Source organism: Alexandromys fortis, unplaced genomic scaffold, assembly GCF_014885135.2.
Source record: "Alexandromys fortis isolate MF-2015 unplaced genomic scaffold, M_Fortis_MF-2015_v1.1 scaffold_356, whole genome shotgun sequence".
NCBI lineage: Eukaryota > Metazoa > Chordata > Mammalia > Rodentia > Cricetidae > Alexandromys > Alexandromys fortis.
In genome coordinates, this window is record NW_026068235.1 from 408,964 (window position 1) to 433,035 (window position 24,072).

Below are 24,072 nucleotides of genomic sequence, written 5' to 3' on the forward strand. Positions count from 1 at the left end.
GAGCAAGAAAAAAAAGATATCTTGATTGAGGAAGTCATTGTGGGGCCAGCAAGAAACCTGACACTACAGAAATCCATAAGGATGACCCCAGCCAAGACCCCAAGCAATAGTGGAGAGGGGACCTGATCTGGCCTTGCCCTGTAGTCAGATTGATGACTATCTTAAATGCCACCATAGAACCTTCATCCAGTAACTGATGGAAGTAGAGGCAGAGATCTGCAGCAGACCGCTAGGATGGGCCCACAAAGTCTACTCAAAGTGAGGAAGGAGTGAGAATATGAGCAAAGAGATCAGCACCATGATGGGGACACCCACTGAAACAGCTTACCTGAGCTAATGGGATCCCACCAGCTCCAGCCTGACAATGAGGGAACCAGCACAGGACCAAACTAGTCCTTCTAAATGTGGATGACAGTTGTATGAGTAGGGGAGACAGTGGGGCCACTGGCAGTGAGACCAGAATTTATCCCTTCTGCTTGTACTGGCTTTTTGAAACCCATTCTCTCTGGAGGGAAACCTTGCTCAGTCTAGATATAGTGGGAAGGGACTTGGTCCTGCATCAAAGCAATGCACTAGACTTTGCTGACTCCCCATGGGAAGTCTTACCCTCTCTGAGGAGTGGATGGAGGTGGGAGGGGGAAGGTGGAGGGAATGGGAAGAGGGGAGGGAGTGGGAACTGGGATTGGTATGTAAAATAAGAAAAGATAGTTTTTTTAAATTAAATAAATAGAGAGAGAGAGAGAGAGAGAGAGAGAGAGAGAGAGAGAAAGAAATAACAACAAAGAAACAACATCTACAGCCAAGTGTTTGGAGACCTGATGGCCAAGTCATTGTGGTTTTTAATCTCAGGTAACAAGAAGTACATAAATGGGGTGGCTCCAAGGCTGCTGGCCAGCCCTGATATTTCCCTAGAAGCATGCTGGCCCTGCTAGGTTACATTACACTGGCCTCATTCCAGCAGTTTCCATAATATATGCAAAATCCAGTGGTGCGCAGAAACAGAAAACACCATGCGTACAGAAAAACCCAACCCGAAGTCTTCAGCGGATCTTCTTGGTCCCTTACTAAGACGAATTTCTCCCTTACCTCTTGCTGGCCAGAGTAGAATCACATACCCAGTGAAAAGTTTTGGAAAAGGAGACCTTGACTGCCATGACCGCATTCCACTGGCCAGGTCAGCGTTGAACAGACCACCAGCACGGTAAGAGAATGGACTTCAGGTACTAAAGTGTTTGCTCTGAGCAGAAGAGAAAAACAATCTAGTTACTCTTGTCTCTTCCTGAACAGTCTTTAGGCAGACTAGCCATCCATCCATCCATCCATCCATCCATCCATCCATCCATCCAACAGGCATTTGTTGATTACCCAGCATGTGCCTGGCGGTGCACTAAACATTAGGGACTTTGAAGTGAGAAAAAGGAACATAGTCCTCTGCCTCTGAAAGTAACCCTAGAAAAGCAGAGAGTGGTTGAATAAGCAACCTCAGAAATATACAGAGAAGTGTAATAATTGACATAGTATTGAGAAAGCAAAGGAAATTGTGTGACTTGGGGTTCTTACAAGAAGCTCTTATTTAAATGTGGAGGGAAGTCCAAAAAGAAAAATCTTCACAGAAAAAAAGAATCATTTAAACAATGTATGGTAAGCAAATAAAATCGCACATGCTGTAATTCCAGTGCTCTAAAGGCAGAAGTAGGTCGATCAAGAGTCCAAGGCTGGCCTTGGTTATATATTGTGTTTGAAATCATCTTTGAGTTACATGATAGCCTTTCTAAAAAAATGAGAAAGGAGAGAGAGAGAGAGAGAGAGAGAGAGAGAGAGAGAGAGAGAGAGAGAGACTAAATGAGCAACGAAAAATGAAAGGAAGGGAGTGAGGAAGGAAAAAAAGAAACTAAGAAAGACTTGAGACAGAGGGACGTATGAAGAATGCTGCAGCAGGGGCAAAGTGCCCCAGAATGAGACCAAACAGGAGAATAAACACAGAACAAACCAATCCCATGGGCTCTTCAGTCAAGAAAAAATCGCTCCAAAGACAGGAAGGAACACCCCAGCAGATTGTTCATTGTCACACATGGGGCAGACACCTTTGCCTGGGACAACAGTTTGCAAAGCTGACTTCAGGTGTTCTCGGTCACAGCATAAAAGGCTGTCTTTGTTTCTAGTGTTTAGGTGCTGTTTTCCTGATCTTAAATGTCATTACATGTTCCTGGCAGATAGGTAAAGTATTGTTCACATTACTTGTCACTGATTAGAAGCCATGAATTTAGGTGGTTTGAAGGACACTCAGCTTATCTCAAGAGGAAAGGGAATACTTCAAGACTATTTGATGGTATTACTAAGCTCTTGCAGGTCCATTACTGGGGAAAGTTCATATATACATATACACGTGTGTGTGTGTGTGTGTGTGTGTGTGTGTGTGTGTGTGTGTGTGTGTGATTTTATGTTCAACTCAGCAAACACTCCTGTGACTCATTCTGGAATATGAGACACTGAGGCAGGCTATTCTCAAGGGCATTTCCACCAGAGCAAGTCAGCGGATCACTGCCATGTGCACACAGGTCAAGGGGTAAGCAGAGAAGCATCTAGAAGGGGAATATCTGTGCCCCCTCCAACAGCTGCAGTACTTCCTCTTTAAAGATCAACTTCCCAGAAGCTTCTCTTATCACAAAACAGTCTGAAGTCCTCAGCAAATGCTACATAAACCTCATTGCCACGCTCAATATCCTCGTGTAGAATTGAAGGCAAGGCCAATGACCAAGTTAAACGAAGTGGCACAGAGGGGACATGTAGCAGTCTATCTCGAGAAAAAAAAAATGTGCCTAATTGCAAAAAAAAAATAGTTTTGGTGTCTATAGACTCTAATGACAACCATCAGAATGGGAGTTTGGTGCTTCTTGGCGTTTCTGAGAAATATCCAGAGATAGGAACCTATGGTACCTCCTGTCTTTAAACTCGCTGAGACTGCAATGAACTGAGGGCTAAGAGACGAGTAAAGAAAAGAACGGAGATTGCAGATACATCCAAATGTGTTCCTCCTAATCTTCACAACAACCCTTGCCAGGTGGTTTTATTACCTCAGGAAAATGAGGCTCTGGACATGCCTCACCCAAGAATGCAGCCTGAGTGGAATGAGTCGGGCTGAAGTCCATGTTTGTGAATCTCAGAGGCCTAAGTTCATTCTGTCATGTCCCACTGCATCCCTTAGTGAAGTGTGTGTGTGTGTGTGTGTGTGTGTGTGTGTGTGTTTGCTTGCAATACCCTCCCACTCTCCCTGCCCCCTGCCCTTGGGGAAAAAAAAAGGAAGGCTATGAAAGCTTTCTAAGTCCTCAGGCAGTGGCGGTGCACGCTTTTAATCTCAGCACTCAGGACAGAGGCAGGCAGAGCTCTGAATTCGGGGCCAGCCTGGGCTACAGTGTTCCAGGACAGCCAAGGCTATATAAAGAAACCCTGTACCAAAAAAAAAAAACCCAAAAAACCAACAAACAAATAAATAAATAAAATAAAAACCCTAAATCTTTAGTGCAAAGAATAACCATCTAGTACGTGGCTTTATCATCACAGTAGGAGTGCACCGGTCAACTGTTTCCATCCCCCACCAGAGGTCATGTGGTATCCCCAGAGGTCGTGTGATATCCCCCAGCCATTTTTTTCCTACTTTTTCCCTAAAGGAAGCATCATCCTGACTGCCCATGCTATAGGTTAGTATAGGTTACAATTTTATGTAAATTGAAGCATATCTATTCTGGGTCTGGTAACTCTTGCTAAAAAATCATATTTGCACAGTATGGGTGTTATATTGCATGCAACAGGGGCTTTTTTTGCTTTTATTGCTGCATAAGATACAATTGTATACTTTTGTCGCGATTTGCCCTTTTTTTTGTTAATGAATAGTTGAGGTTGTTTCCACATTATGGCTGCTTCAAACACAGTTCCCATTAATCTTCTTGTCCTTGTCTTCTTGGTGCACATATATTCTTAATCGTCTGCTTATAAAGGAAGAAAACACCGTTTGGCCCAGTCAAGACAGAATAACGTCAATAAATTGCACAAGGTTTTCACAAGCAGCTCCTTCTTTTGTGAGAGATATATAAGCTGTGGGTCTCATAAAAGAAGGACTTTGGGGACAGCCAGGTCCTTTCATGTTCTCTCATGCAAGGGTCCGAGGGATAGGAAACAGAAATAAACTCTAGAATTAAGTGCAAGTTGCTTGCTCCCAGAATAAAGGCAACTCAAAGACCCTCTGCCCAGAGTAGTCAGTTTAATGCCAAGGCTGGCTGTCCAGTTCCTTCTGAACTAAAGAGCTGAGGAATGTGGAGTCACCCGGGGTCAAGACGTGGAGAGACTGAAGAGGACTGTGGACCCCAGACTTTTTTTTTTTTAAATCTTCATTTCCTTTTGTCCTTTATTCCTGAAATCAAGGTAAGAAAGACCATGTGGACACAGAAAGTTCAAGCTCTCTTACAGATACCTATACTATCCTGGAAGGAGAGAGGCTGCACTACTGAAACCCTACGGGGTGCTTATCACAGGAACCTGGTTAAGTCTGGGCCTATCTAGAAGTCACTGGAGGTGAGGAGAGAAAGAAAGGCTGGGCTGCAGCTGAGGTGGCCTCAGAAGAGCAGTGGAAATAGTTACAATGTTGACAATAGGCATCCTTTACATTTGTCTCAGAACAGTTTTCAAAAGGTTTCCTAATCCTAGACAGTCACGATCTGATCTTCACACCGCCATGAGGCTCCCAGTATCCTCATTTTGTTGATCTGTGGACGAGCAATGTCGAATGGTCGAATGGAAGGTAGGGTCCTTACCTTAATCCACCTCTCCAGTCTCTTCTCTAGGAAGAGATGACAAAGGAAGAGAACCGGAGGTAGCCAGCTTCTAAAAGATTTGCAAAGACAGACATTTAGCTGGAAGGAAGTAAGGTCTGAGACTTCTTCACCTTCTCTGGTTAGTTTGGAGACAACTGGGAGGTGCATCTCCCAGTCCTTGCACTGGAGGTAGGGGTCTCTTCAGACACCTCTCATTGTGTTTTTGAAAGTGGAGTTTCACAGAGGGTTGCAGGGTGGTGGCACCGCCCCTCCCGGACTCGCTGTCTAGCGCCCTCTGTCACCCCAGACCTTGACGCGCAGTGGGGTAGGGTGGGGACCAGGGAAGCGCGGCCAGGCCAGGTGCACCAGGCGCTGGGCAGGAGCCCGGAAGGTGCGCTGCCCCGCCCCAGTGCCCCCCCTCCCCGCGCCTCCCGCGTGAAAGTGAAAGTTCCAGGGGGCCCCAGCGCAGGTCAAGGATTGGGGGGCGGGGCCGGTGCGGACGTGGGAGCCGGCGCCGGGCACTGGAGGGGCCATGGATGGGCTCGGCCGCCGCCTCCGAGCCAGCCTGAGACTGAAGCGCGGCCGCGGGGGTTAGTGCGGGTCACAGCGCGTGGGGAAGAGGGCGTGGGGACCTGGGCGGCAGGACTGTATACTCAGTGCGGCACCGGGGGACAAGATCGAGGAGCAGTTTGGGCGGGATCTGGGAGGGCTGGGCAGGAGGCAGGTGAACTCAAGAGAGCAGGTAGAGATCAGCGAGTGGACAGACCTGTTGGGTTGAGGGGGAACGAGTGACTAGGAACCTGCAAGGGTTGTGGGGCTCTGGGTTGCGGGCCACGTGTCTTTCCATCCAGGAAGCTTGTAGAGCAGCCACTTTATGGCTAGAGTTTGGGCTGCCAAGCCCTCCGGGAGACGCTTAGCTTCCCTTCATAGCTAGCTGCCTGGGACTGGATTGGCGTTTGTTCAGTTCCTGGGAGCCAGCTTGTCCTTGCTGATAACCGCGCCACAAAAACTGGCTCCCCAAGACCTTAGGACTGGCCAAGGCGCAGGGGTCTGGGGGAGGTGGAGGGAGGTAGAGAATAGGTACTATCAGCTCCGCTGTTTTCTCAACCCTGACCTTGAGTTCTGACCGGTGAGGTGGGAAGCGTTTCTCTGTTCAGGGTGTATGGAAGGGATGAAATGACAAGATCTTGTCACGTTTCCTTTCTACGTATCTGTGCCCTGGGGTTTGGAAGAAGGGCAATTAGGATTCATTAATGTGTCCATTCATTCAACAAATATCTGTTGTTTATGGCTGGCCAGTGCTATCCTTGAGCTGCCACCCCTGGGTTGGTTCAGAGCCTGTGGTTCTGAAAAGAGGCCTGAAAGATATGTAGGGGTCATCCCAAAAATTCACCCCTTCCAGTATTTGCAAGTGGTCAGTGGACCCCTCTCGTAATAGGCCCCGGTACTTGCGGTCAGTACTTCCTTCTCGGATCTGCAGTGACTTGTGACTGATCTGCTCTTTGTCCTTTCTCACTTCTGCCACCCTCACATCTGCTCCAGCTGTGGTTGTTTTGGCGCATGCCTCTCTCTGCATGCAGGAGAGGGGTCTGCAATTGCTGGAGCAGTGTGTGGGGAAGAGATGTGACTTTTTTTTTTTTAATTTTCCTGCAGAGTTCTGGCTTGGTTTTCTTGGGCTTCCTAGACCCGGGTAATCTTCTGCCACCCGACCCTTTCAGCAGCATAAAGGTAGCAGTGGGGGGGGGGGGGCGCTTGTGGTTGAAGAACAGGAAGACAGGCCCATCTATATGTGCCTGTTCACAAGTTTAACACCTGTCAGATCGTATGGGTGTGACTTTTTCAACTTTCTTGCTATCCTTCTACTTCCTGGGGGATTTCCCCTTCTGGCTCAAGCAGTTGTTTCTCAGAGGGCTGTCTGTGGGTGGGTGCGTGCGTGCGTGAGTGCGTGCGTGCGTGCGTGCGTGCGTGCGTGCGTAAAACACTAATAGAAAAGACTGCTGTGGTGGTTCTGGGTTGCTAGCAGCTAGCAGCTCACCAAAGAACAAACAACAGCCTTTCAGATCAAGGTTCCCCAAAGTCCCCTTTCCTTCAGGTGGTTGTGGGAGGGGCTTTCTGGTGGAGGAACTAGTGTAACCAGACTCTTGACTTCCTTAGAGGGCGGCTCCTTTCTCAATTAAAAATGAGGATAAGAATTCATTCCCGGGCATGAGGGATTAAGTGAGATGCGTGCGTTATATTATGCAGGAGTTTGATGCAAATTAGTTCTTCTCATGCTTTTCTGTGACAAAGGCTTTTGAAAGAGGGAGAAGGAGAGAACACTCTTTTATCGGCTCTCTTGAGCCTCAGCCCAAAAAGTCTAGTTACTTTTTTTTTTTGGTCTAGGATTTCTGCCTTTGCTGTTGCCTCCTTTCTCCTGATAAAGCAGGAGGAAATAGCATGAAAATGCTGCCCCAAGGACTTAGGAAAAGACCTATTTCCTGAGGTTCTGGGATGATCGGGAAGATGATTCTGGCTGTCCAAGCCATTTGATTACTGCTCCCCTTCCAACACACACACACACACACACACACACACACACACACACACACACCATGTGAGGTTGACTGTGGAATACACCAGAAGGCCTGAGCTTGGATTTGGAACCCTTGTAATTCTCATCTTCTACAGATCCTGTTCATTTTAAATTACCCAAGTTACTTAATTCCTCAGTTTTCCCTTCTGGTTCAGGCGGGTGCTTGTTCCTTCAGACACCCTGTAAAGATTGTGTAACATGTCTATACAGAGTACAGGAAAGACACGTGACTGCCTGGGGTGTCCTGGTTCATCCCTCACACTGCTCCAGCTCTCATCCTATTTACGATGATTGGGGCTTCTCCAACAAGTCAACTTTGGACCTCCGAGTCCCCACTTTTCCTGGTGCCATGAAAGCCCAGTTCTAGAGCTCTTGGGAGCAGAGGGACAGCCGTCCTACCATAGCAACCCACTCCCTCCCAGAGGATTGCTAATTCTTTGCAGCAGTGGCAGACACAGGCACCAGATCACTTTGCTTCCTCCCTCCCCATTAAGCAACTTCCTGGCAGGGGCTCTTTCCTCTTATCCCATGCATTTCCTTATTCAGGACTTTCTGTGAGAAACCTGGGTTATCAATAGCTCCTTTCCCCATTCCTCAGCCTTTACACACAACACTGGATCTGCAGTTTAGGATGTTGACCTGGCCCAGCCAGGAGAAAGACTGAGCAGGAGTCCAGGAGGGGTGAGGATGCGGTATATCCGCATTGTTGCTGATGCAACCAGTCCCCTTCTCTAGGCTAGGGACAATGTCCTGAGCCAGTGTTTCCTTGAGAAAGAAGGAATCTGCTGGAGTCTTAGAATAGTCCCAATGAAAAAGTTCCCTGCCTTAAACTAGAACATGTTAAAGGGAATTAGGGGCTTACCTTTGTAGTTATTCCGTCGATATCAGGAACTTCTCAGAGGTGGGCTTTGTTCTTTACTTCGCCGTCAGAAGCGAACCCATGGGGTCTGTTGAGAGACTCACTCTCTTGCTAGAAATTACTTAGAGAACTGGACAAGACTACTTATCTGATTCAGGGTAAGGCAGTGGCATCTTGGTTGCAGGAAGTGTTCAGTCCTGTGTTCTTGGTTGAAATCCTGAAGGCCTGTTTCAGAATTCGTCAGTTGGCCTGGTTTCTGATGAGCAACTTGAGAAAACAATTTGAGAGAATAACCAAAGATATGGGATGTGAAGTACCTATGCTGAGATCCCAGAGGGGCTGGAGTCCATGGTCTGGTTTTTCCAGGCATCCCTCACTGCCTAAGGTCGTAAAGACTCACCACATGGTCTGCGGCACCGGAATTCAAAGCTCTTAGTCCAGAAGCAGCTGTGCCTTGAGATGTTTGCTCATGACCTTTTCTCTTACCACACCCTGGGGCTCCTGGGAGGAGCCAAGAGCTGAGCTGTAGTGCCAGGATGCTGCCTCTGTCAGTGCCCATGTTAAACTGCATCGTGGTTCCTTTCACATCCTTCTTGCTCAACTACGGAGTACACAGGATGGAAACTGCTCTCTGCCTTTGGGAGACAGCGCATGGTTCGGCTTAGTAAAGCTGTAATTGGAGAACAAAGCAGAAGGCTCTTTCTCAGGCTCCCAGTGGCCAGCCTGCAGGAGAAAGAACTTCCATGCCCTCCAAGCCCAGAGCGATGGAAGGACAAGGGGTAGGCCGAACCCTCAGGCTGCTCCGAAATCGCTTGCCACGACTTCGAGCAGGTCAGGACTGGATTGCCTACTTCCTTTTTGGGGGTGATCCTCTTATGGGCTGTTTCCTCCTGGAGTGCTCCTCCTTCTTTTTCCTTTGCGTGCCAAAATCCACATGGCCCCCATGTGATCGGGATCGGACCGAGAGGATTACCTTATCAGTTTGCAGAGCTCCTGTGTAGCTCTTGGTATGGCCATAAGAAAATGCCCTAGGGGCTCATCTGATTATTTAGAACAGAGCTGCTATGGTAGGCAGAAGTACAGTTTCAGTCATCAGGCCTCCACGAACCTACACAACATGGCTCCTCAGTTTCTACAGCAGTGTTTTCTTTGCCTCCCAGTGTCACTCCACAGTTTCAGGTTTTCCAGGACAGGTGTGGAAACTGCCCACTTGGCTGTGGTCCCACCCAGTGACTGGTGGTGCCTGGTCAGGCATGGGTATCAGCACTGGCAACGTGGCCTTGAGGCATGCAGGTTGCCCAGGTTCTCACACACCGTACAGAATGGAGGGATGGAATACTCAGGGCGCCCCTGCATTTCCGTTTTAGGACCTTCTCAGAACAATACTGGGGAAGCTGCCACAGAACCCGAGAGGACCCAGGAACATTCCCTGTCTAACTTTGCTGGAGGCCAGCACTTCTTTGAATACCTTCTTGTTGTTTCTTTAAAGAAAAAGCGTTCAGGGGATGACTATGAACCCACGATCACCTACCAGTTTCCCAAGGTAAGGACGGAGGAGAGGTGGGGCCTGAGGGCAGAGGTGGGGAAACAGAGGGTATTTAAAAGGTGGTAAAGTTCTGCTCCCTACCACCCTGCCAGCTCTGGAGCTCTGAGCTCACTGCTCTCATTTCCTTTGTGGCCCAGCCCTAGCTTTCTGGTATCACCCCAAGAATCTAGGTCTGATTGCAGTGACTGACTGACTAAACTTCTGGAGCAGGGAAATGAGCCCCGTGCTCTCATCCTCTGGGAACCGCCTCGTTTTTCCAAATTCCACCTCAGTCACCTTTTCCGACAGAAAAGCTCGGCTTCAGCTGGAATGCCTAGGGAGGCATGCCCTTCCTGCTGTGTGGTGGAGAATCAAGCAGACCCAAGATGCAAACACAGGCTAAGATTAGACTCCCAGAGCGATAGAGCCCCCCTTGTGTGGTGGTGCACTGGGTGAGGGCAGTGCAGCATTCTCTTCGACCCCTCTAGTTAGCAACTCTGGAGAGGTTGTTTCTTTTCTTTGACATGATATCTCTCTGATGTCATCCTCTCAGGGTTCAGATGACCTGTCTAACCTTCTTTTTGAATATGTAAAAATCCTCAGGATAGTGAATTCTAATTCCAGGTTATATTGATGTGGCCTAGAACAAATTCTCTCTTAGGGGTCATTCCAGCTAGAACTAGTATGCAGACTATGTCAAAGGCACCTTTGTAATCCAGACTAACAGGAAAGAAGGCTAATAGCCTTCTGACCCCTGCCTCTCTGCCTAAATTTCCTTGCCTTTTCCTTACAGAGGGAGAACCTGCTCCGGGGTCAACAGGAGGAGGAAGAACGGCTCCTCAAAGCCATTCCTTTATTCTGCTTCCCTGATGGGAATGAGTGGGCACCTCTCACAGACTATCCCAGGTAACCACTCAACCTGGGGACAAGGGTATCAGATATGGATGGGAGGTCAAATGTGTGGCCCTTGTGCTCCCCTCACTGGGAGTGTGCTGAGTTTTTACCACGGAATTTTTTTTTTTTTTTGAGACAGGGTTTCTCTGTGGCTTTGGAGCCTGTCCTGGTACTAGCTCTGTAGACCAGGCTGGTCTCGAACTCACAGAGATCCGCCTGCCTCTGCCTCCTGAGTGCTGGGATTAAAGGCGTGCGCCACCATCGCCTGGCATTACCACGGAAATTTTTGCCTAGGGTCCTTTAGGCCAAAGATCTTAGCTGTGACTTGACCTCTATCCAAAGATGCTTGAGAGCCTCTAACCTGTCCTTCAAGAAACAGTCACTCTTTTTTTTTTTTTTTACTCTGCCACTGGCAGAAGGTAGACAAGAACAAGAAAGAAAGTCTTTAGACTCTAACAAGACAATATCAAGAAGATTCTTACATCATGAACACTGGAAGTCCAAGGTGACTTCAGATTTTAGATAAGAAATACCTTCTCTTGAGTCTTGCTTACTTTGTCTTTAAAGTGGTAATACTAATCGAACCTCCTTCAGAAAGGTTATTTGAGTCTCAAATGAGGTGATGCATTTGGGCTTGGCACCACTGCGTGCTTAATAAAGTGACTGAGGTGATAACCCTCATGATTAATCAGCAACGCCCCTTGGTCTTCCTCTTCACTTCTCTGATGCTGACTTGAATCTTGCTTTAGAAATCGCATGAGCAAATGTACAACATTGGTTTGCTCTCTCTTAGGGAGACCTTCTCATTTGTCCTGACCAACGTGGATGGAAGCCGGAAGATTGGATACTGCAGGCGCCTCCTGGTCGGTGCTATTCAGAACCTCAGAACCGCTCCTTCCTCTCTGCAGACTGTTTAGCTCCACAGCAGGGCTTGCCAAAGCCTCAGCTACAAAGGCTCAGGCGCAGTGGCAGTGGTGGTTCTAGGGAGAGTACATCTCCGCACATGCTGCCATGTTAGTAACCCCACAAGAACAAGGACACACTGTCCCTCCCCTCCCCTGCCACTAGGCTACGGTCTGGGCTCTCCTGGCTCAGTGAGACGCTCCAGCAGAACCCTCTTATAGTCTTTTCTATGCGGGCCTGCTTGCCTTGTTCCCTGGAGCCTCACTGACAGTCTGAGATTTGAACAAGGTTTAATTCTTGGCTTTCAGAGCAAGGATTCGCTAGACAACTTTCCAATGCTTTCCTCTCTAGACATTTCCTCATGGCTAAGACACACTAGTTTTTGTTCTCACTGACCTTCAGTTCATGTTAGTCATGAGTCAGTAGTGTTTACCTTTGGGTTTCTGGCCCCCAAAGGCTGCCACTCACACCTCCTTCCTCCTTTTCTTCCTTCTCTTCTCTTATTAGCATATAGCCATTGTATATAAAAGAACAGACATCATGGTATTTTCTTACGTATAATACATGTACTTGAACTATACATATTTGCTACTCCCATCACACCAGTTCCCTTGCTCTTCCCAAATAACCACATTTCTAATTTTATGATCTTCATCCTTTTTCTTTATTTTTATTTAAGTGTATGAGTGTTTGACTGGATGCATACAAGAGCACTGTGTGCTTGCCTGCCGCTCATGGAGGACTGAAGAGGGAACTAGGTCCTCTGGAGTTACAAATGGTTGTAAGCTACCATGTAGCTGGGAACCAAACCTAGGTCATCTGCAAGAGCACCAAATGCTCTTAATCATGGATCTGTCTCTTTGGCTCTCCTGTCTCTCTTTTTAAAAAAATTATATATATATATATAAACACACACATAACACATATGTGTGTGCATATGTGTATGCCTATGTGGGATGTGTGCATATGTACATGTCTGTGTGTGAGGTATGCACAAATGTGTATGGGTGTCTTATGAGGCCAGAAGATGAAGGGGCATCCCCTGAGCTGGAGTCAAAGGTGTCTGTGAGACATCTGCTATCAGTGCTGGGCATTGAATTTGGAGTCAGTGTTGGGTATTGATTTTGGATCTTCTGGAAGAATACTGTGTTCTCTTAACCACTGAGGTATATCTGTAGCTCCTCATGTCTTTTATTTATGTCTTATTTTTCTAAAACCCAAATCTTGCATATGAAAAAAAATGTATTTGTCTTTCTGTGCCTGGTTTCTTTTGCTTTAGAGAACAATTGCCAGCTACATCCATTTTCCTCAAAAAGTGATAATTTTGTTTTTCTTATTATATGACTAATACTCCACGTTGTTTATACAACACATTATTGTTACCTTTTCATTTGTTGAGAGGCACTTAGGCTGGTTGCATAATGTGGCTTTGTAAATAGCAATCATCATCTTTTGACTTTGGTGACTATTTTGACCCTGGGTCTGTTCCATGGAAAGAACCTCTGCACAGGCCCTTCTCCATCTAACCACTGATCCCCATCCACAGCACTCCACCGTTTGCCCCATCAGTCTCATGTGGGGGAAACCCTTGTGGAAACTGTAGCCCTGAAGGAAACTCTTGTTCCCCCCACACCCCAGCCTGCAGGTCCTGGCCCTCGCCTTCCCAAAGTTTACTGCATCATCAGTTGCATCGGCTGCTTTGGCCTGTTCTCCAAGGTAAGGTTAGGACAAGATTCCTTGGAGCCTGTTAGGCAGGCCGGTTCGGCTTCCTGGCTCTGCCTGGCTGCTTGCCTTGCAACTTGAGCCCTTAGTAGAATGTCTTCCTGATAGCCCAGCCGGTATCAAGAATATTGGGTAAAACTGAGACAGGAGGGACCGAAGCTTAACCCTATTTAAAGGAAATCTAGAAGACGGTTTCCCCTGCAGAGAGAACTGTTGTCTGTTCTTCTGTCTTCCTGGTTGGTATGAGGCTCAGATGAGGTATAACATGAGAAAATTCTTCAAAAAAAAAAAAAAAAAAAGGAGGGTACCACGAAAGTCTAAAGGCAAAAACACAGTGAGGATCCCAAGATTTACCCTGACTTTGATGAAGCTGGAAGAGAAATTAAGGACTTGTGTTGCTGGGGACAGAATCAAGGCAGAATTGATTCTGTCTATGGACTGTCTTGGTAGCCAGAAGGACTCTGGCTGTGGGAGAGGAACTCAATGGTATTCTGCTTGGGTGGATCTTACTTCTGTGAATCACACTGAAGGCTGGTGGCAGCTTCACCCTGATGACAGTCCAGAGGAAATGGAACAGTGAGGCCCAGAAGGTTAAGCTTCTAGACTGCAACTCCAGCCAGTGCTAACATGGAAGATGATAGGCTTGGTACTTTCATGTCGCTGCTAGGAGAAGAAAGGAATATGAAAGCAAAAGAAATCTTGGGGGCATAGGTTTTGTCCATGAGATGGAAGCCAGTTGGTGGAGGGGCCTAGAAAATACCAGAGTATAAGCAGGAGCAGTGTGAGAGCATTGGGGCATTCAGTAGAATCCCTTTAAGCCTTGCTTCCCGTGGTCCTTTCCCTGCAGATACTAGATGAAGTAGAGAAGAGACATCAGATCTCCATGGCTGTCATCTACCCATTCATGCAAGGTCTCCGAGAGGCGGCCTTCCCCGCACCTGGAAAGACTGTCACCCTTAAGAGTTTCATCCCTGACTCAGGCACAGAGGTAGGCTGGAGAGGGTGGACGTCTGTGGGACTGCCCAACGCTCTTATTTCATTCACCTGGCTAACGTACAGGGAAGCTGAGCCTGGCGTTATGATTTTTGGCAGAGCTAAAATGTCACCCCAATGTGCTGCGCCTTCTAACCTGGTGTCCACCAGCAATTACTTACTGTTCAGCCTACTGAGTAGGGTATGGGTTTAGTTTGTCTGTAGTCTCCAAACTCCCAGTTGCTCTTAAACACCTTACCCTTATTCTGTGTGCGTATCCTGTATCTCTACCCTACAGTCTCCATCTGTTTTACTTCTTATCACTCATCCCCACCCCTACGTCCACACCCATGTCATGAGGTACAGTTGTTCCGAGTCACTAAAGAACTAGAGGCCCAAGTGGAATTCCAGTCAGGATCGCGGGGACTATGGAAATTCCACGTGTACCTCTGAACCTGGTCATTCCCACAGAAGAATCGGGGAGTCACTAGGAAGAATAAGTATTGAAGGGGAAACAAGTACTGAGGTGCTCTGTGCCGAAATGTGCATTTTCTGGGTGCTGAGTGAAAGGAATGCGGCTCCTGACCTCGCGGAGCTAAAAGTCTCATGGAGAAGGCACATAAGTCAATGTGTAAATGAGTAAATGGTGTACACACACCAGAGAACGTGAGAGCCATGAGAACCAGAGGAAGATTAGGCAATCACACTGAAAGAAAAAGCAGTGTGTAGCATGAGAAAAAGGTGAGGAGGTCTTAAGATGACCAAGGTGGGCATCTGGGGCTCGAGGATAAGAATGAAGCGAGGAGATCAGTATATGGGAGGCCTGACCCATGCCAGGCTTAGGCAGGACAGGAGCTCTGCCCCAGAACATGTAGATGATGAGGTGTGTGGAGATGGGGATGTATCCCAGGCTGTACCTCATGGGCCATCCACATGGTGAGGCATGTGGAGATGGGCATGTGTGACAGGCTGGACCTCATGGGCCATGCACACGGTGAGGCATGTGGAAATGGGGATGTGTCCCAGGCTGGACCCCATGAGCCATCCACACAGTGAGGCATGTGGAGATGGGGATGTGTCCCAGGCTGGACCTCATGGGTCATACTGAAGATTCCACCTAGCTGTCCCCAGGGCAGAAGGAAGCCATTGCTGGGTGAGCCAGGATCAGATCTGTCCTGCAGGAGGAATGGGATAGGCCTGGACTAGGTCTGTGGTTTTGTATTGCTGAAGCCTCTCTCTCTGGTTGTCCCACAGTTCATCTCACTGACACGGCCCCTGGACTCCCACCTAGAGCATGTGGACTTTAGTGCTCTGTTGAACTGTCTGCAGTTTGAGCAAATTATTCAGATCTTTGCCTCTGCAGTCCTGGAAAGAAAAATCATCTTCCTGGCAGAAGGTCTCAGGTAAGCTCAGCCGCTGGCTAGCCACACTAATCCACACCCCCGATTCAAGGGACATTACTGGGGCTTCTTAAAGTCTGACTGTAGAGCCCACACGTGCACCTTCCAGCTTTGAGTTCCTGGATCTGCATTTCAGGCCTAGAGAAACAGGTAGTGCAACTTGTCCAGCCATCTCCAAACTTGATTGCCGCCTGACTATAATCTAAGAAGGACATGGAGTGTTCCTGGTACAGTACAGGTGGGGCCAGCTAGGGTGAATGCAGACATGATTCTGCACTTATGCAAGGCCGGGCTGAGGGAGGGAAGTGGGTGGAGAAGACATCAGGAAACTGTATAATGGCATGGCGGATAAGCTCATCTACACACTTATGAACTCACTGGACAAATATTTATTGCATGTCAGCTGTTTGCCAGATGCCAGGCATTGGGGAGATAGCAAGAAGACGCTGTGTTTGCTCTGAAGGAGATGAGGGGTTATGTATTGGCTTTAAGCATAGGTATTGAAACCAGCAGAATGACTTTCAAATCTTGTTCTTCCATTTTAGCTATAGTTCTGCTTAGGTCAGCTTCTTACTTCTCGAAGTCAAAATCTGCTTATCTGTAGGATGAAATGGATTGGATTTGCTTTATATGGTTGTGATGAGGATTAAAGGTGATGCTGCACAGTAGTAGACACGCAGGACACAGACAGATGCAGATGGGTGAGGACGACCTGCTACTCTCAGTTCACAGTTGAGTATAAACCTGTATGTAGAAGCAGGAAGCTACCATGTGCTGGCTACCACCTTTGAGAGAATTCAGTCTGAAAAGGATGTAGGAACACCTGGGTCAGGCAGAGGGACACAACTCATAAAAAGAGTAGGGATTGACTGTGTAGTCCTAGCTGTTTTGGAACTTACAGAGATCTGCCTGCCTCTACCTACTGAGTGCTGGGATTCAAGGTGTTTGTCATCACAGCAAGCAGCAATAATTTTGATCTGAACCCTGGTACTATCCTTTGGGGGAAGAAGGAAGAGAAGTTGAGGACACTAGAGAGGATCAAGGGATGTCATGAGTTCAAGAAGAAGGAAGCTTGGCAGGTGTCAGGGCGTCTGTGTGTTGAAAATAGTTAACGCCAACAATAGCCAAAAAGGAAAATATCATAGGCTAATTCTTGTGGAAAGGGTCATGATTTTTGTTTCAGAGGAGGCTCTGCTGCTCCAGTCCAGTGTGGAAGAAGTTTCTGTGGCAGCTGGGGCTCAGGCTCCAACTAAGTTCTTTCTCTATTGATCAGTGTTTGGGGTGTGAAGAGGCTGCACATTTACCTCTCAAGAATGAACTTTCTCCAGGAAATATTAACACTTCCTACTTTCTTTCCACATGGAATTTTCAGTAACTGGAGGCTGGTGCAGGGAGGGGACTTCCAGCTCACCAAGTTTTTTTAGCTAGGCACTCAGAGACTTGGTCTTTCAAACTCAGGAAGTGCTAGCTTGATACCAAGGTTTCCGCATCTGTGTTTTTATTGGCCTTAGATGTGGGGCGATTTGGCTGGAGAAATGAAAAGCCATGAGAGCTAGTGGAGAATAGGGAAGCCAGAGATGGGCTGTGTATGGTGGGGGCAAGGAAGGAGGTCAAGTTGTGACTTGGATAGTCATGCCATTAGGAATCTGTGTAGCAAAGTCTCCAAGAGTCACCTCTGTGGGACTTTCCGGAATTTCTGAGTAGTGGTTCCTGGAACGCAGGAATTTCCCAAACTAACTCGGGCACCAACCTGGGAGCTTTCAGTAACCTCAGACGGCAACAGGGAGCCTTAGGGGTAAGTGGCTGTGGATGATACTTCTGCCTCTTCACCAAAGCCAGGCGTCAGCTGGTTTGTTTCTTCATTGTGCTGTGAGTTCTTCAAAGAAGGGCAAGTGTTATTCTTCTAGCTATCCCTGGCCATTGCAGAGTAGAGGCTCATTCATATCCTGCTTAAATGAAGACATGTCTTCTGAGCCACTCTTATTTTTAGCCAGTAATGACTTGGAAGAACTAGCTGGGAATAGAGATTAAAGGGGGCCCCGCCCTGGTAGTAGGGCCTCGCCTCTCCTGATTTCTACCCTTCTCTTAGCAACAAGTAGCTACAAGCTCTATGATCACCATGGCTTCCAGACTTGAATTTTTTTTTCCCAGAGTAGGAACATTTCCAGTAGCTTCTGTAGGCGTGGGGCTCTGAGCCAGTGCATAGGAACAGAGAAGCCTCGCTGACCCATTCTTTCTTCTGTGTTCCAGTACCCTGTCTCAGTGTATCCATGCTGCAGCTGCTCTGCTCTACCCCTTTAGTTGGGCACACACGTACATCCCTGTGGTCCCTGAGAGCCTTCTAGCCACTGTCTGCTGCCCCACCCCCTTCATGGTTGGGGTACAGATGCGCTTCCTACAGGAGGTTATGGACAGTCCCATGGAAGAGGTAAGCTGCATTGAAGAGAGCGCACAGTTTATAGCCTGGCAGGCTTTGATTTGTATCCTAAGTCTGCTGCCAACAGCTGTGTGATTTGGGACCTATTACTTAATCCCTTTAAACCTGAATTTATCAGCAAACTAGGGATGACCGTCTTTGGTTGCTAGAGACCGAGGAAAATGACATGGCTGTGCTACTAGCTGGGCACCTAATACCCGGCCCATGTCCAGTGAATGTGGGTTCTCTTCTTTTGAGTGACTCCTTTTTGGATTTAGGAAGCAAGATGTTGCTTATTCTGAGCTCATGGGACAATCCTATTAGCTCATTCTCCACACTGAGCAGTCATGTGAGTGATATCTCAGTGAAATGAATGATCACAGCTGGTTTGTGCAAAGCACACCCCCACTGGAATTCAAATTCCTTGGAAACAAGCCCTTTTGTAAACTGTTAAGTCTTGAAATGAAGAGATGTGAACAAGTACCATCTTTATGAGTAGCCCAGAGCTCGGTGGGGTAATGATGATATAGATTCAAATCCGCCTTGAGTTTGTTGCAGTTTGTTTCTTGGTAATGACCCTGACACAGAAGAGGGTTCAACTGTGTAAGTGGACAAAAGTAAGGTGATCACATACATCTACCCCCGAAGACGGACAAACAACTTGAAACATGTGCTTTGATCTAAGGACTGTAGTATCATCGCTATAGCTGAATACAGGACTACTTGGGAAGGTCAGCCCCGATTAAGCATTAACTCACTGTGCAGAGGCAGAGTTACCTTTTTGAAGCATCCTGATGCAAGCACTAAAGAGGACCGGAGATAGTCCTAGTGGGAGGATTTCCCCTTTGCGTAAGAGGTTGTGAATCCAGCAAGTCTACTGAGCATATGGGGTGGCAGTGGAACTCAAAGAAAGGCCAAAGCCTTGCTTTAGAAGGTACTCCTGGGAGGGAGAGAAGAAGGCTGTTGCCTTTTGTTTCTCCACTCTTGTGCTGAGTACACATGCCCTGTGAACAACCCTTAGCCTTATGAGTAACTGGAGCAGGGTATCAGCCCCACTTTAGCAATAAAACCTAAAATGTCTCAACCCCAGAAGTTACGTAACTTCCCTCCTCTGAAACTGAGGCTCCTCCTGACAGTCAGGCAGGAAGACAAACGAAGGCCAGTAGAGCTCTGGATCTTGCTAGTCAAGAGCTTTTGCTCAATTTATTCCTTTGCAGCTGCTCTGAGAAATGGGCAAGAAGGATAAGGGAGGAAGTCATATGGAGTGCACGCACAAGTACTCTTTGGGCACAGTGCAAGTTTCTCTGATTCTCCACAGAAGCTCTCTGAAAGGAATTACTCCATAGACAGTATGAAATACTGAAAAGATTTCTGGGAACAACCTCAAAAAAGATGTTCATGCCTACCCTTCTCTCCATTCCCAGATGAACAGCCTTCCTTGTATGAAGGTATTCAAACTTTATTTATACATGTTGTTTCAGGCCTGGACTAGCTCAGCGTTTCTCCTCTGATAATGGATAATTACAGTGCAGGCTGTGATTTGGCAAATTTTCCAGTTTCTCTTTCCTTATATTTGAAAGTAGGGAACACATAGGGATCCTTCATTCTATTGTCAAGACCCAGGTAGGAAACTGAACATAGGGCCCCAAATAGTCCTTAAATGCCAGCACAGGATCTGGAGAACTATTGTTCATTGGTGATCAAATCCCCATCTAATGGTAGTCGTTTGATACTGTCATTGTTGCTGTTTTTGAATGTTAGTTTTACTTTACAGAAGCTTCTCAGTCTCAGGAGGTCCCATTAATTCAATGAGGCCCTTACTGTCTGTGCTGCTGGGGTTATACGTAAGAAGTGGTCTCCTGTGCCCACTTGTTGTAGAGTACTTCCCACTTTCTCTTCTATCAGGTTCAGTGTGTTCAGACTGATATTGAGGTCTTTAATCCACTTGGACTTGAGGTTTGTGCATGGTGATAGATATGGATCTATTTTCATTCTTCTACAGACTGACATCCAGTTTTGCCAGCACAATTTGTTGAAGATGCTCTCTTTTTTCCATTGTATACTTTTAGCTCCTTTATCAAAAATCAGGTGCTCATAGGTTTGTGGGTTAAAGTCAGGGTCTTCTACTCGATTCCATTGGTCGACTTCTCTGTTTTTATGCCAATACCAAGCTGTTTTCAATACTGTAGCTCTGTAATAGAGTTTGAAGTCAGGGATGGTATATAGTACAGGTTGGTTGTGCTACTTCTTGCTAGTAGGAAGTGAAAGTAAGAAGATCAGAGTTCAAGACCACCCTAGACTACATAAGATTCTATCTCAAAGCAAAAACAAGGATAATGTCAGAGTCCATGAGTTTTCAGGAGTCAAAATGTGATCATTTAAAATATTTTAATTTGAATATTAGAAGTGGTCCGATTGCCTAACCATACTCTAAGGACTCAGCAGCATGACTGTTTTGTGTTGTGCTCTAACTTGTAGGATTTTCACGCTGTGCTTGCCTCATAAGTAGCCAGTACATGCATTGGCCCCTTTGCTTATTTTCCTTTCTTCTTCCTGTTGACCCTGGGCTCATGTCCTCCCCTTGCTTAGTTTCCTGCTAGAAGGCTCAAGGCTGTTATTAAGCTTTTAATGAACTGAATCCAGTCCAACAGTATGCTAAACATGCGCTCTACCACTGACCTCCACTTCCAGCTAATCTGAGGGAGCTTCTAAGAACTCTAGGCAATTATACCTAAGAGTGCAAATGTGAAAAGCTCAAAACATGGCTGCCTCTGTCCAGTCCTCTGTTGAGTGCACCAGAGGACACGATGCTGAAGGACAGTTTAGGTCTCAGCACCATGAACTCTGGGAACTGTAGGCAAGGAGGCACACTGAAGAAACTGCTGACATGACGGCTCCATAATATGGTCAATACTTTTACTGCAGACACGAGAGAACTGCAAGAGGCATCTGGAAGACTCCAGAGCAGAGACAGAAAGAAGTAGACTGAACAGTGTCAGCACATAGGACGTGGGCAGGGCTAGGGAGCAGGAGAGAATAGTGGAGGGAGGGAGATGACAAGAGATGCAGAGTAGAGTAGAGCATAGCGAGAGAGAATAGTGAGCGACAGACACAGGAGAGAGAAGGGGGGGGAGAGAGAGAGAGAGAAAGAGAGAGAGAGCGCAAGAATAGCTGGATTATGGATGAGTAGCTAGGGGAGTTGTTTCTCAGAGGGAAGGGAAATGACCCCTTTTGGGAAGTGGGAATGAGTTTCACTATTTCCTAAAGAATGCTGGCTTATATCCAACCACCAGAAATCCTTATAGGCCAGGTTGAACTTATGTCTGGATATTTGAACTGCCTGGTGGAGATTGGAATTCCTTTGGTTCTGACACGAACTTATTTAGGTTTATCTCATCTACAAAATGAGATAGCATCTGCTTCACAGAACTAACGCTAGAATTAAATAAAATATGCAAATATGCAAAGTGATTATTGTGCGTGTGCCATGCACATGGCTCTGCACTAAGAAAGCAGTTCCTATAAACAGTTTCCTACCTAGGGAATGAGATTTCTAGGCACACACAAAGGAATGAGAATGCCAGGCAGGAAATGAGGATTACAAATGTTGATGTTGCCGATATAGTTATGGGAAGAAAGGGAGTTGACAGTTGAGGTTTGTGAAGAGATAAAGCCATTCTGTGTTTACTTCAGGTCCTGTTGGTGAATCTTTGTGAAGGAACCTTCTTATTGTCGGTAAGTGTTTGTGTGGATGGCACCTGCTGGCACAGACTTGCCACCAACATCTTTTGAGTCTCATAATGTCCCACTGATCAACAGACACTCTGAGAAAGAACTTGTGCCATCTTCCCCTCGTGAGGCCACAGGCAAGGACCCACATGCCTCACTAACTGACGCAATATACCACAGTGTCTTTTGAACAAGCAATATACACTTGTGGGGATCCCTTGCTCATGCTTGAATTCAAACGGGAGGCAAGAAAATGACTTCTGTTCCTCTCTGTGGAGCTGTGGTTTGGGGTGGAGTAGGGCAAGAACTCAGGGCACTCCTCACATTCTCCTGGACCCCTTCCTGATCTCCTTGACCTTGACCTAGCTGTTCCCTTCTAGGTTGGTGATGAAAAAGACATCCTACCACCAAAACTGCAAGATGACATCTTGGGCTCCCTTGGTCAGGGGATAAATGAGTTAAAGAGTAAGTTCTCGGCTCTTCTTTTACTTTAGGCTTTCCCAGGGAGCTTGAGGGAATTATTCCCAATTTGTCTACTAAAATAGACCAGTTTACTAGCTTGTGTCAGGGGACTAGACTCTGAATATGAAACTTTGCTTCTTTTCATAGGAAATGGTAGAGAATCTATATCCAGTTCCTAGATTTATTTATTTGTTTATTATTTATTTATTTATTTATTTATTTATTTATTTATTGTCTTGTGAGACATGGTTCCAAACTTATGGCAATCCTCCTGTCCCAGACTTCTGGAAGCTGGTATTGTAGCTGTAAGCCATTCACATCTCAGGCTTCCTTTTCAATCATTTATTCAGTTGCTTCCCCTGGGAACTTCTGGCCAACAATAGAAACCATAATTAGAGGTGAATTTGGGTAATTTAATCTTCTGTTGCTCTATAATGGGTCTTTCTGTCTCCTGCAGCTTCAGAACAAATCAATGAGCATGTTTCAGGCCCTTTTGTGCAGTTCTTTGTCAAGACTGTGGGCCACTATGCGTCCTATATCAAACGGGAGGCCAGTGGGCAAGGCCACTTCCAAGAACGATCCTTCTGTAAAGCCATCAACTCCAAGACCAAGCGCCGATTTGTGAAGAAGTTTGTGAAGACACAGCTTTTTTCCCTGTTCATCCAGGAAGCAGAGAAGAGCAGGAACCCTCCTGCAGGTATACACTGCTACACCAACTTCTCTAAAAGTGTCTCCCTTAAGAGGAGTATCTTTATTGGCACACACCTTTAATCCCAGCAGTCGTGAGACAGAGACAGGTGGATCTCTGTTAAGTTCAAGTGAGTGCCAGGAAAGCTCCAAACCTACAGAGAAACCCTGTCTTGGAAAACAAAACAAACAGACAGAGGCGTCTCTTCAGTGGCAGGCAGAGCAGTGGGGCTCAATGGAAGTAACCAGAGGAACTGCTTCAGGGGCAGGTAGTTTGTACAGAGATGTCTGTTCATCACTCAGCAGCCTGGGCCCTCTTTCATTTTATACTGGAGCTAACTACTATTTGTAGACTCCCCTTTGGGTCAGACTAAATGTGGTGAGGGCCTAGAGTTTCTGGCAGCTTATGGGTAGGAGAGAATGTGGGGTCTTTCTGTTTTTTTTTTTTTTTTTTTGAGTCACAGTCTCATTATGTAGCCTCAGTTTCCCAACAGCTAGGATGGTAGACATGTAATTCCACAGATCAGACTTCAGGCCTGTTGAGAGTACTTACTCCTGAGCTCATCAGTTTGCCTAACACACACCTGTTTGAACTCACAGGCTATTTCCAAAAGAAAATACTTGAATACGAGGAACAGAAGAAGCAGAAGAAAGCAAAAGAAAAGACTGTGAAGTAAAAGCTGTGGTGCGCAAGTGTCTAGAGCTACAGGCCAATTTGGACTTTGGCCCTTCTGGTGTGACAGGATCAGTGAGGCTCCCAGCCCTGGAATCCACGGCCTCCTTCCAACTGGTAGCCCAGACTTGCTTCAAAGTGGTGTCTGAGTTTGGAATCCTTGGTGTCAGAATTCCTCAGGACCTTGAGAGCTCTCATCCCATCTGAACTCATTGAACTGTACTCAAAGCTGCACTTTTAGCAGGACGGACACAGTAGGAAACAGCAGTACAGCTGCTGGTGTTTGACTAGAAGTTGCCACCAATGCCATCTTCTGGGAACCACCGTTATAAAATCCTCAGCGGAGAACACGGTTGTGGCCCAACGACACATGTACAAAATTGTGGTGACATGTGAGGATGAGAATAAAGATAAAAACCTTGTTGTTTGTCCATCTAGGAGGCACCGCAT

At 46.8% G+C, this 24,072-nt stretch overlaps 1 protein-coding gene and 1 long non-coding RNA gene across 4 annotated transcripts; one reads left to right on the plus strand and one right to left on the minus strand.

Annotated features, from left to right (window-relative positions):
• Nucleotides 1-4,300: 4,300 nt before the first annotated feature.
• Nucleotides 4,301-8,774, minus strand: LOC126493855 (uncharacterized). The gene is made up of 4 exons (XR_007589891.1): nucleotides 8,640-8,774; nucleotides 8,243-8,506; nucleotides 4,809-4,878; nucleotides 4,301-4,408 (listed from the first exon to the last, which is right to left on the minus strand). It is a non-coding gene; the product is annotated as an uncharacterized lncRNA (long non-coding RNA).
• Dennd2d (DENN domain containing 2D) lies at nucleotides 4,406-24,055 on the plus strand. Of its 3 annotated transcripts, none has more exons than XM_050130981.1 (12): nucleotides 4,406-4,795; nucleotides 9,607-9,782; nucleotides 10,558-10,670; nucleotides 11,452-11,521; nucleotides 13,200-13,277; nucleotides 14,131-14,271; nucleotides 15,510-15,658; nucleotides 17,906-18,083; nucleotides 21,765-21,806; nucleotides 22,181-22,265; nucleotides 22,720-22,959; nucleotides 23,550-24,055. In XM_050130981.1, the coding sequence occupies exons 1-12, from the start codon at nucleotides 4,774-4,776 to the stop codon at nucleotides 23,624-23,626; spliced, it is 1,371 nt and encodes a 456-aa protein (XP_049986938.1). In that variant the 5' UTR covers nucleotides 4,406-4,773; the 3' UTR covers nucleotides 23,627-24,055. The 3 variants fall into 3 exon arrangements, with proteins under 3 accessions (XP_049986938.1, XP_049986937.1, XP_049986936.1); XM_050130980.1 differs by lacking the exon at nucleotides 4,406-4,795 and adding an exon at nucleotides 4,876-5,398; XM_050130979.1 differs by lacking the exon at nucleotides 4,406-4,795 and adding an exon at nucleotides 8,960-9,070.
• The last annotated feature ends 17 nt before the right edge of the window (nucleotides 24,056-24,072 follow it).

What these genes read in the sequence shown, in the direction of transcription:
- Dennd2d (XM_050130979.1), top strand. Translation starts at nt 8,983, where the DNA reads ATGCCCTCCAAGCCCAGAGCGATGGAAGGACAAGGGGTAGGCCGAACC. An exon ending in CCTCTCACAGACTATCCCAG is followed by an intron (nt 10,671 to 11,451) that starts GTAACCACTCAA and finishes GCTCTCTCTTAG; the next exon opens with GGAGACCTTCTCATTTGTCC. An exon ending in TTCCTGGCAGAAGGTCTCAG is followed by an intron (nt 15,659 to 17,905) that starts GTAAGCTCAGCC and finishes TCTGTGTTCCAG; the next exon opens with TACCCTGTCTCAGTGTATCC.